The sequence below is a fragment of the Epinephelus lanceolatus genome, chromosome 19 (assembly GCF_041903045.1).
Source record: "Epinephelus lanceolatus isolate andai-2023 chromosome 19, ASM4190304v1, whole genome shotgun sequence".
NCBI classification, from domain to species: Eukaryota; Metazoa; Chordata; class Actinopteri; order Perciformes; family Serranidae; genus Epinephelus; species Epinephelus lanceolatus.
In genome coordinates this window covers 22190609-22202719 of record NC_135752.1, presented here as the reverse complement: position 1 = coordinate 22202719, position 12111 = coordinate 22190609, and the positions used below count along the sequence as shown (strand labels likewise).

At 40.9% G+C, this 12111-nt stretch overlaps 1 protein-coding gene across 6 annotated transcripts in view; it reads right to left on the bottom strand.

Annotated features, from left to right (window-relative positions):
• Positions 1-7788: 7788 nt before the first annotated feature.
• The window catches only part of rc3h2 (ring finger and CCCH-type domains 2), a 28796-nt gene continuing 24473 nt past the window's right edge, over positions 7789-12111 (bottom strand). For 3 of the 6 annotated variants that reach the window (XM_033647374.2, XM_033647377.2, XM_033647376.2), the window contains exons 14-20: positions 11956-12093; positions 10827-11015; positions 10483-10732; positions 9374-9458; positions 8514-8721; positions 8186-8349; positions 7789-8071 (exon numbers count right to left, since the gene is read on the bottom strand). In XM_033647374.2, coding sequence (XP_033503265.1) covers positions 7936-8071; positions 8186-8349; positions 8514-8721; positions 9374-9458; positions 10483-10732; positions 10827-11015; positions 11956-12093 — 1170 coding nt within the window. In that variant the 3' untranslated portion in view covers positions 7789-7935. Of the gene's footprint in view, positions 8072-8172; positions 8350-8513; positions 8722-9373; positions 9459-10482; positions 10733-10826; positions 11016-11955; positions 12094-12111 lie in introns of all 6 variants that reach the window. The other 3 variants (XM_033647378.2, XM_078161880.1, XM_033647379.2) reach the window with 2 other exon arrangements.

Sequence of the window (12111 nt, the reverse complement as noted above, 5' to 3'; positions counted from 1 at the left end):
TACTGTGAACGAAGAATCCAAAAACTGAGAAAATTCTTGATGAATTGAAGTAAGTCTCATTTGTCCAGTCATATACTCAGTGCTTCCCAAACACATACATTTCCATTTAAACCTTACCACTTAAAAACTCTCTGCATAAGAGTAGTGCACCTTGGCAAGCCATGGATTTGTAAAGAGAACTGGATACAGTGTTGGAGATGTGGCTACTTTGAATGAAATGAAAGTTTCTCAGTGGGGAATGAAGTCAAAAATGTTCAGTTTCTGGGTATAAAATTAGCCAGATCTTTTGTATCCATGGATCCATAGAGTGCACAGGTGTTTCCTTTAACCCAGCCTCCCACCTGCTCGTTCTCGGCTTGCTCACAAATAACAACAAAATAACTTTGTATTTGGCTATTAGAGAATTTTTAAACTTTAGGATATAATGATTTAAATAAGGGCTATGTAAGTGTTTGTACTAGGAGGTTTATGTACCTAAAAGAAAACTATCCACTGATTTACAGAAGTCTCTTTCACAGTGTGCATCATGTGATGGACATGGGAGTTGTAATTGCACTGTTTGGCTGCTATGTAAAATAGGCTTCAAAACCAAATGCAGTTCCTGGGGGATTGTGTTCATTAAGCAGAGTTACTCTCCATGCATAAGACCTTTTTAATGGACGTGTTTTAAATTGTAAGGTTATGGCGAAAATGTGTGTGTTTGGGACATACTGAGCATATGGCTGGACAAATGAGGCTTGTATTATACTGCAAGAGTTGCGATATACAAATTATCTTTTTGTGGGTGAAGTATTCCTTTCAGTAAGTATCCCAGCCATAAAGTCCAATTTGTATTTTTCTGACATACCTCTGACTCAAGGCTACAGTCCTTATTGCTCCAGACAAATGCATTTCAAATGTGTGACCTGTCTTCAGGAGAAATGTTGACCCTAGAAATATTAACTGTAAACTGGGATTTGACTGCTTTAAATTTTCCTCTTTCATTGGTAATTCATATCTTTAAACTGTTCAACCTGCTACAGTATTTCCCAGACCCATGAAGGCACCAACACTGCTCACCTTAATGATTAATCAGTCACTCAGCTCATATAACAGTTACAATATTTGTAATTTATTTTCTCTCCCATCTTTTTTCTTGTAACATGCCTCCTCACCCATGATAACCCATTGCCTCAGCTCTAGTATAAACTCACATAATTCAGCAGTTTGAGCAGCGGTCAGTTATGAAAGAACATACCCACTCTTCTCACTGTGTTGTGGTCATGCCGGCCCATCCTGTCCAGCCTGTCAGGGTTTGTTGTTTCATCAGAGTTGGACCAGGTCACAAGGTCATAAGCATTCCTCTTCTACTTTTTAACGTAATAAACCCAAGTCACTGCAGTGGAGAGAAAGCTGCTCACACACATATATGTACATATACTCACAAAGTTAGGTATTAGCAGATTGCTGAAGGACAGTTTAACACTGACTGTAGAGACCACTCATTTAATACCCTCTCTGATTTTTCCCCAGTGAGTTTTACAGATTTTTAGCACCCCCTTGTGTTTTGTTAATCCTCTTGTTTCCTGATGAGATTTAAATACTACGCTTTAGGTCTCATACAGTGTCTCTCTGACCAGGAAATCCAGGAGTCACGAGTAAATGTGAATAAAGTGTATGAGTGATAAGCTGCTGCAATTTTTACATAATTAGTGACATGGTTTCGGTATCTATGTAGTTCAGAGGCGCTCCAAATTGTGATGACTAAGCGAATTTGCATGTGCATGTGATTGAAGGACGCATGGGAAAAGTGAAGTTACAGGTTGTCCATTAAAATTGCTAACTTTTGCTGACAGCACTAGCATTGATGACGGAGTCTTACTCCCTTGTCACTGCAGTAAGATGCCACTGAGGTTGCTGGGTTTAAACCAATCCGACAGCATCCAGTCAAGCTGCAGGAGAGAACCATCAAGAGTCCAACCATTAAAGTTGGAAAAAATAATACTAAAGGTAATTTCATTCATGTATAAAACCTTTGCAATGCTCAACAAAAAACAAATTACAGTGTGCAATACATGTGGGTCAAAAATTAAAGATGGAGATGCAGCAACTTCCAACAAACTTATTACATTCCATTTAGCAAAGAGCGCAATTTAGGACTTACAGGACTTGAAACTCAAAGTTTAGGACTTGGGACTTGACATGGGACTTGTCTGACTTGACTTGGGACTTGAGTGCAAAGACCTCAGGCTTATTTATGACTTGCATGACAAGTCAAAGTATTTAAATGTACCGTGACTGGTTAAAATCAAATGCATTATTTTATTTCATGCTTGACTCACTTTGAGCAACATTGATGGAATTAATCATTTCAAAAGGGTAAAATCACATCACAGTTGCCTTTCAAAAGCCCAAGAGAAAACTCACTGGTAAATGTGAATAATGATGACAGGATTCACAAGGAAACATCATTTCTTGTTGGTTTATTATGGCATGCAATTTCATGTGCTGAAATCTTCCTTTTTATAATTCCATCTCTCAGTGCAACACAGAAGCAGTATGCTGCTCGGCCAAGCTGTCTGTAAGTCAGAGTAATACAGATGAACGAGCCAGAAAATGCACAGAAGAATCAATCAGTCAGTCAAACAATACTCAGTTTCATCAGTCATCAAAAGCACAAAAATCATCATCATCATGACTCCAGTCCTGCATTACCGTACAGTAAGTAAAAGGGAAACCTTTCACAATGTGATATTTCCAAGGAAATAAATGGAATACGTAACAGTATTATTCATTATGGGGACATTTTAGATATGCTGTCTCTTAAGGAGTTTATTTTCCTCATTCTGAAACATTACACAACTGCCCCAATGATTTAAACATTTAAATATATCTAATTATCACAGGTTGTATAAATGAGCGTCTATACTATAAGTCCATCTAATGATGGTGCCAGACTGTATACAATGACGGATGTGTACCATCTCTTAATAGTTCATTTACATTTCAATCGAACAATAGATTCGCAAATAAAATGTCTAATACAGACATGAATAGTCAGAAAACATCAGTTCATATGTTTCACAATCAACAAACAGGCTTTTTTTCCCATAGAATATAGAATAATGAGACACTTTCTTTGTCTAATAAAAAAATCTCCAAACAGTTTCAGCAAATTCTCAAATTCAAAACAAAGAAGCTGACTTAGAATATACCGAGGAGGAAAAAATACCACAACAACAACCAAATGTGGTAATAACAATAATAGTCATAATAATATAATCTCTATCAAACAAGAATTAATTTTCATGAGCAAACAAGTAAAATGCTGCAAGCAAACTTCAGCACTTGAACGTGGCCACACAGTGGGCATGTGCAGAACTCTTACAGCGCTGGGTGTGTTGTATCACAACTACAGAATCATCAATACTCCTCCGCCATCACAAGAGGGACTATATCGCATGCATGACGCAGGATGCAGGGTACAATGGGGTGAAGGAAAAGTTGCGGGGGCGGCAGAGCGCACCCACTGGCAGTGATGGGGTGGGAATTAGTGCAGTGCGATTAGCCACTACAGCGGTGCTCTATAGACACTTTAAAGGAAACAGGGAGTATCACTTTGACGTTGGTTCAATACTCACAATACTGTTTTTACATACAGTAGTGCCAAGCCCTTTCCCATGGGAACAGGAATAGCAAAGCTAATATTGATACTGAGAGGCAAAAGAAAACACTGGCAAAAGTAAACACTGGCAAACAATAAAATCTCTAACCCATGTATGCTTTGGGTGAAAGGGTCGGTTATCAGCAAGTGAAATCCAGGTAAACACTTCCACAGAATATCTAAGTGATGAATATAGAAAAGTAGCTGAGCAACTTAAGTCTTCCCTGAGCGATTCAGACAGACAAGGATCTAGCCTCCTCTAATGGAACAAAGCAGAACTGCATGAGAAGTATCTCACTCCTTGGCTCGACTGTGCCTCTCCCCCTCCTCACGCAGTTTACAGTCGAGGAATATGAAAAGCCGTAGGAAAATTGCAGGGATTGATTGTACTGTACTGTACACAACATGGCACTTACATGACTTCAAAGGTGAAGTTGTAAACAGATGCAGAGCGACAGTAGGTAGCTGAGCTAATATCATGACTCGGAGCAGCAAAATCCCTGTGCCACCTCGAACCTTTCTCAGCTCAGAAACAAATCCCACAAAACAGAGTTTTCTACACTGTATTACACGCTCCCAGCATGTGTTGGGTGGAGAGAAACCTCCCAAAAAGGTCACCAGTCCATTATTTAATTGTCTTAACTTGAAACTCAATAAGCAATCCTCACACGTGCAGCCACTCTGGCATCCTCTAAAATGGGATTTAATGTATAATCTGAGAGAAACATTTCCGAAAAGGTGCAGTAGCTTAGGTGAGAGGAAATGAAAGAGGAAGCTGGAAAGATTCAAATATTACTCCGCCCTCCTCTTCTCATTCTACACAAATCTCATAAGATTTAGATTAGGGTGTAAACAGACTTTAAATCCTGCAAATCCAAAATGGGTTAATGTGTTCACGCTGTTTATTAAAGTTATCAAGATGAAGCCACACATGACAGGATGCCTCATATCTATAAAAGGCAGTGAGGCAAGGCTGGACTACATGGAAATCAAAACCATACTGCACAAAATAACAGTGAACTAGACAGTGTACTAATGGTGGCGCATTGGACGGCCGGCGAACACAGAGAAACGTTAGATGAGACCGATCAGTTTTGTCTCCGCGATGCAAAATATAGCAAACAAAACAAGAGCAACAAAGATCCTGATACAAAATACCTCGACGAACAACTTCACAGAAGTCAGCAATGCGTAAAACAAAAGAAACTGAAACTTTTTAAAAAGTCAAACAAAGATACGGCGTGATGAAACACAAGTAGTGTCCCTCACTTTTTTTTAGGCTTCAAGCTTGAAATGCATGACCTCTGAATATTAGTTACATAGATGTGACAGGACTGGAAAGCACAGAAAAATGCCATGAGCTTACAAAAATGTGATTTCCAGTTTACATGAACGATAACGCATATGAAACAGGACAGGAGTCCGTCAACAGGCATGAATAAAAGTCATTGTAGAGAGCCAACTGTTTAGGTCTGTACAACACCAAGGAGAGAAAGGCCACTGTATTGCATGTTGGTGTCGAATGTGTGTGAATTACAGCTTGTGTTCACGTGTGTGTGTGCGTGTGTGTGCGTGTGTGTGTGTGTGTGTGTGTGTGTGTGTGTGTGTGTGTGTGTGTGTAAGATAGAGCAGTGAGTTTGTTCCTAACTTACAGTCAGCAGGATTAAATGTCAGGACTACTACAGGCACACAGAAATGAAACAATAGTTTATAAGAGTGATTGTGGGTTCATGTGGCTTGTATAGAAATCTACTGAATTAGCTCCATCTGCAGCTGAAAATATAATTTCAGAATTTTGTAGAATTAGTTATGCAGTGTGAGGAGTATGGTGTGGATCACAGAAAAGTTTACACACATCTTTATTTTGTTGTCATCCTCCTGGCCTCTACTGATCATTTGTCCCCCAGTGATTAAGGATCATTTAAAAACTTAGTTTATGACTGTGTGATTGTGTTCTGTGATCTCATGACAGCCGAAGGAATTTGGAGATCAACATATGACTCATAGAAGATAAGAGCTTGTTTGGGTATCAGCATAGTGAAGACCTCTGTTTTCAGCACTTTTTTGAAAATTTCTTGCAGGGTTTGAGTTCCCTGCCCATTTTTCCTCTCAGTATTGTAACATTTATCTCTTGATTTTTTTAGGGAGCACTTGTGAAAATACTTTAAAGGGTAACTTCAGCATTTTTCAACCTGGATCCTACTTTCCCATGTTTTAGTGTCCAAGTGACTAATGGAGACAACAATTTTTGAAACTGGTCAAGTATTGACAGAGAGCCTTGTAGCTGCCAAACAGGCTGCAATGTAATCAATTGGGGCATTTGTGCACTGTCAATTTATGTCCACTTAAAGTGCTTGTTTTTGCCACTGACAGGCTCAGATTATTAGGCCTATTCTAACTGTCAGACAACATTATGGAAAGGGTCACTGAAGACTAAGATCCTTTTTGTTTATCAAGAAACAGCCCTGAAATCACCATCGCCAAACCCACCAGACCCCATTTAAATAAACAGTAATTTTAGTATGTACAGAGTCAGCATATGTTCACATCTAACTGGGTGAATTTAGGGTTTATTTAAACAAAACCAGAGTGTGGTGATTGTTGGGACAGTAGAAACACACATCAAAATGTTTTTTAGTTGTATTTTGTTTCTGTCAACTTTGAATGGAGTGTGTTTTACAATAATAAAATAAGTGTGTTTTTTTTAATGGAATCTGGTGGGTTTAGCGATAGCAAAGTTTGGGCTGTTTCTGCTTAAATAAAAAAGATCTTACTCTTTAACAAAAAGGTCTATCTCTGTAGGAATCCTTTCTGTGATGCCCAGTTCAGCGACGAGACAAAACCGTTTTAGAACTTTGCAGAGAAAAGTTGCAGTTCTGAGATCAGCTCAAGCCAGCTGATGGTGTCACCTGCAACTCAGCAACTCAACTGCAGCTGGTCAAAGAAGTACAAATTATGTTCAGCAACAAAATAAGCTTGAAAAGCTGGAAATCAGAACCGAAGTACAGAGAGTTGTTGCATAGAGATGATACTCCATCTTATCTAGTTGCATTGGTGTGAACCAGCAGGTTTTTAGAGCATTACAGAACGGCACATTGCAAGTAGCTGCACATTCGTCTTGTCGCAAATGTTTGGTCTGAACTGGGCATCATGTTGTCAGAAATTTACATTAACAATCTGAGCATGTCAGTGGCAAAAACAGACACTTTGAGTGGACGTACACTGACGATGCGCAATTGCCCATTTACGTTACATTGCAGCCTGGTAAGTGACTGCCAGCTGCAGCGCTCTCACTCAGTACAGGACCAGTTTTGAAAACTCTTGTTCTCATTAGTCGCTTAGACACAAAAACATAGGAAAATATGATTCAGGTTGAAAAAAAAAATGAAGTTACCCTTTAAGATGTAAAGAGACAGCAAGACATGAGAAATAATCATCAGATATTCACAAGGTAGCAAAAAGGTTAAAAAAAGTGATAAATAATGTTACTGTTTTGCTGACATCTTTTTAGAAAGCTGAGTGTCTCTAAACCAGCTGTTCGAGAGCAAATTATTCTCATAATAGTAAATTAAACTCATTACATTATAAGAAAAATACTTACTGTAGCAAGAACTCACTAGCCTAGGTACACAATGACAGGATTTGGTAGGAAATTTAGTATAAAAATGTTGGGATCTCAGTCCCTGCTGTCAATCCACACTACATATAAAAAATTAAGAATAGTTAAAGTAAAACATCAACAGAATTCCTATAGTAAAGTTAAAACGTGGCATGAAAACTGGCACCTACTGTAGAGGCTTCTGCTTTCTGTCAAACCATTAGTCTTTGTCCACCAAGTTAAATGACAACAAAGTAGATGATGTGTAAACCTCTTGCGTACAATGTCATGTGAAGTGAGCAACCATGTGGTGAAGATGCTATGAGATCTCCAGCCTTTCTCCTAAATGTCACCAGGATTCAAACTGCAAACATGGACACAAGTTAAGCATCTACTGTAAGGGCAAACTGGTCATGTGCCTTACTGGGCATAAACAGTAATATCACTAAATTCTCTGTGGAGCTGTACATCGGTGAAAATCACCACCGAAGAGGCAGGACAATGTGTTTTCTCTTGCCCCTGACGATGCGGCGCAGCATACACTGTTAACCCATATCTGTCAAGTTTTATTTAGGCATATGATTGACATATATGAAGGCTGGAATTAAATGGTTTTCCCTTTAACCAGGCTCTGGTTGCAGGCAAGCGACTCAGCTCTAGCTCGGCGCAGGTCAGTGTCTGACTTTGTGTCCCCTTAGCTTCCATTGAGCAGCATCTCTGTCCCGGGCGTGTCAGGACGAGCATCCCCCAGGCGAGGAGGTCCAGTCCGCAGTACAAGCTTGCCGACGGCCAGGCCTCCTGAGACCAACCCTCCAGGAGACAGAGACTTCCTGGAAAGAGAGGAAGGAAGGAAAAATTTGTAATGAAAGGGGCAAATCAAAGTCAAGTGAAAGATGACTGACTGAGGATGATCCTGTGAGACATCCGTTACCATGGTAAATCACCTGAAGGCCATCTTTTTCAGCAGGTGAGCATCCATCTTTTCTGACGAAGGACCCTCTGTTTGGGAGTGCTCCTCCACGGGAGAAGCAAGGAGGGGAGAAGAGCAGGGTGGTGGGAGGAGGTGGGAAGCATCCTGAGACTGTGGGGTGGCCAGGTCTAAAGACTCCTGGGAGCCAAAGACAATTAAAAGAAGATGATTAGGAGGTTCAATTGCACTGAAAAGCATCAAGTCCTTCACTCCAAATGTTCGCACTGAAATTGGACAATTCCAAGCTTCAAAACAGACACAATCAGACAACACTGTGGTGCGATTTACATAATCATACCAACCTGAGACTTGATCTCCTGGTGGTCTGAATCTTCCATGTCAAGAGCGCACAGTTCCAGCTCAATGTCTCGATCTGGGTCTGGTTCGCTGTCGGCATGGCCTCGATCCCGGCTGTAGGCGGCCTGACGGGCTTGCAGATCAGACACAATTTTCTCTCCACTGCTTAGTGATGAGCGACGACCATGAAGCTCTGATGCACAAAGCTGCTCACTAAAACACACACAGACACAAAGAGTTTTTAGTATAGTTCATAGATATTGTAAATTCTCTTGGTATCAGTATCTTCAGTAGAAATTGTTATTATTACATTCTGCATGAATGGCCTGGTAATTGGACACAACACTGCAAAAATTAATATGTTCATTAAAGTCATGTCATTATGTTGGAAAATATTTTGTACATTGGAGACATCCACGCAGAGGGCTTTCCTGACTTTGTTTCTTGGCTGCCAAGTGGGGTTTTTACCGACCAGCTAGCAGCACTATTTTTAGTCTGACCACAGAGAGGAAACGACTGCAGCACAATGAGATAGGAGAGAGGTATGAGAGAGGATGAGTGGGAGAAAACGTGTTAAGAACAATCAGGATTGAACTTCCACGTGTGCCCCAGGGGGTTTAAACAGAGAGAAATCTAAGCAATGCTGTGAAATTGCCTTAATCATTTTCACATCTTTTTTTTCTCTCGTAGCAGGTTGTGAAGTTAAACATTTGGATTGTTTCCTGTTTAATTCTCACGTCTTTGCATGTGGACTTTGTCTGTTTCCCTATAGCTCAACATGTAAGACCTGGAGGACAATAAGGAAGGAGGGAAGGAAGGAAGGAAGGCAGGAGGAAAGGAAGGAGGAAAACAGGATGCATTGTACCTCTCTAGGAAACTGGAGTGGCTGGAAGAGTCTGATCCTCTGGAGCTCCATCTGTAGTCACTGTGATCCAAGTGGTGGTTGTAATCTTTACAGGAAATACAAAGAAAGAAAATGTCACTGATGGAGACAAAGTCAACCTTATAATAATATAAATTAAATGTGTATCACATTTTATGCATCCGTATATTAAATACAGTTTTAAAGGACAGATGAAGGACAGTAAATAAAAAAAAATTTAAAAAAAAGATTTTGTTTTTCTTGCATGCTTCTGGTGAACCATGACTACAAAAACTGAGAAAGTTCTTGATGAATTGAAGTCATGGCAGCCGCGATTAACAACAGCAAAACTATATCAAAACATCCGTTTACAAACTCTCACACAACTCTTGCAGTATAATCCAAGTCTCATTTATCCAGGCGTATACTCAGTAGTTCCCAAACAGACAGCCCTTTCCAACGGGAAACTGAAGTGCAAGTAAAACTTAATCAGTGCTCTCTTCAAAGCCAGACTCCATTGACAGAAACAGCAATTTTACCTTGCTGAACACAGGAGCTGCTGGTCTACCGTTGCCTTGATTGGTTTTGTTTTTAATTATTATTTTATTACTATTGTGTGACTTCAGTGTTTTAAAGGGACAGTTTGGATTTACCAAGGTCACAAAACAACACAAACAAACTACCAATTGAGGCAGTGGTAGACCAGCAGCTCCTGTGTTCAGCGAGGTAAAATTACTGTTTTTGTCAATGGAGTCTGGCTCTAAAGACGGCATGCATAAGTTATGCTTCTAGTTAGGTTCCCCATCGGAAAGGGCTGTCTGTGTAGGAGGTACTGAGCATACGACTGGATTAATGAGACTTGGATGATAGTGCATGAGTTGTGTGAGAGTTTGTAAATGGATGTTTTGATGTAGTTTTGCTATTTTGGATTTTTTTTTAACCACAAATTCACATCTTCACAAATTCAAGGTAACAAGTAGTAACTACGTGACATATAAATGGTCGTTTTAGGGTGATGCATTCCTTTATATAAAATAAATAAAGCCAAATAAGAAACAAAGAACATCATCATGTTGACATTTGAATAATTAAAGACTTTAATGACTCCTAACCTTTAAAGTTGATGGGTGTGGTGTTGGCGCTGCCCTGGCAGGCTGTAGCTTGGATAGGGTCGGTGGTGTGGTAGCCTGTGCGAGATGCCCTGGATATGGCGCCCCACTTGGAGATAATGGGCCCCTCGCTAAAGGGAATGATCGGATCCTCATCTTTTAAACGCCGGTAGTGATCTAATGAATGCAGCCATCGCTTCCCGACACCACTACCACTTACGCCTCCGCTCCCACCTCCGTTACTGTCCAGCTCCTGCATGACAAAAACATGGACCCTGTTAGAACACATCCATACACTGCCACAGCGATATTAAAATAAATGTCTTCAGCTGTGTGTCTGCGCCTACTTGTGAACGTGTGAAGAGTCTCACCGAGTGCTCTGAGCAGGAGTGAGCCGAGGTGTGCGCGAGCGTTTCAGGCTCAAAGGGGCTGAGGCAGGGGCCAATGGTGCCACAGGACCACGGAGAGTAGTGTGCTAAGCTTTCCTCGCCTCTGAACCTGCACCCCACACACTGGCCTCCGCTGCTCTCCACATGCTGAAAGAGAGGACATTAAAAAATGATGCACACTTTTGCAAACTCCACCAGCTCTCTGGGTGGGGTTTGCATGTTCTCCTCATGCCTGCATGGATTTTCTTCCAGGTGCTTTAATTTTCTCCAAAAACATGCAGATTATGTGGAGACTAAACTGCCCAAAGGTGTGACTGTGAGTGTGCATGGTTGCTAATGTCACACGTGAACTGAATATTAAGCATAAGGTGTAAGTTTTAAGCTCATTCACCTTGCAGCAGCCTCGGTTGCTTGCTAATTTGAATTTATGCTCTCACCGCCAGCACTGACATGCTGCCACTTTGCTGCCATCGCTGTGGCAAGCACTGGACATCGTTAACTAGAAATCGCCAGTCTTTTCACCCATGGCTTTGCTTGCTTGTGCTTGTTATGCAGAGGCATCAAAATTAAATCAAGATCAGTGCGCAAACACTTTAAAAGTCCTCGCGGTTTCTCTAATCAGCGCTCAATTTTAAAGCGGATGCCTTCACAAAAACATATCTGACGTGCCGTTAAACAAAGCTTTACTCAGCTGAAAGCCTGAGTCACTGCTTGTTAAAGTCTCTCCTCTCGCTTTCTCTCTCTCTCTCTCTCACACACACACACACACCCACACATGCACACACGCCACAATTGTGCATTGCTATGATATCTCCCTCCACAGTTGCTAAGCAACTATCTCCCACTTAAATAGCATTGGGCACAGATGAAGCGCAAGCTTTTGGGATAGGAATTAAATCCTACATATTTTAAAAATGGTATTATACACAAGCAATTTATTACTCCCACTCTCAGGTGGCTGCACTGACACTATTAACAAACTGGTCGTGGCAGCATTTTAATTGTCGCCGTCACGCCTATAAATGTCCTCAACAATGCTCCGTGTGTTTGTGTGTACAGTGTGTTGTCTCTGTTATTTGCTCGCTACCTCAGTTCCAAAATCGATGGTGAAGATGGGGGAGGACTGGGAGGGCCTGTTGGCGTTGTGATGGTGGTGATGATGAGCCCACTGCTCCTGCTTCCTTCTGAACAGATCCTCATAGCCTAGAGGAACACGGCCGTAATCCTGACGAGGAAGCGTTCG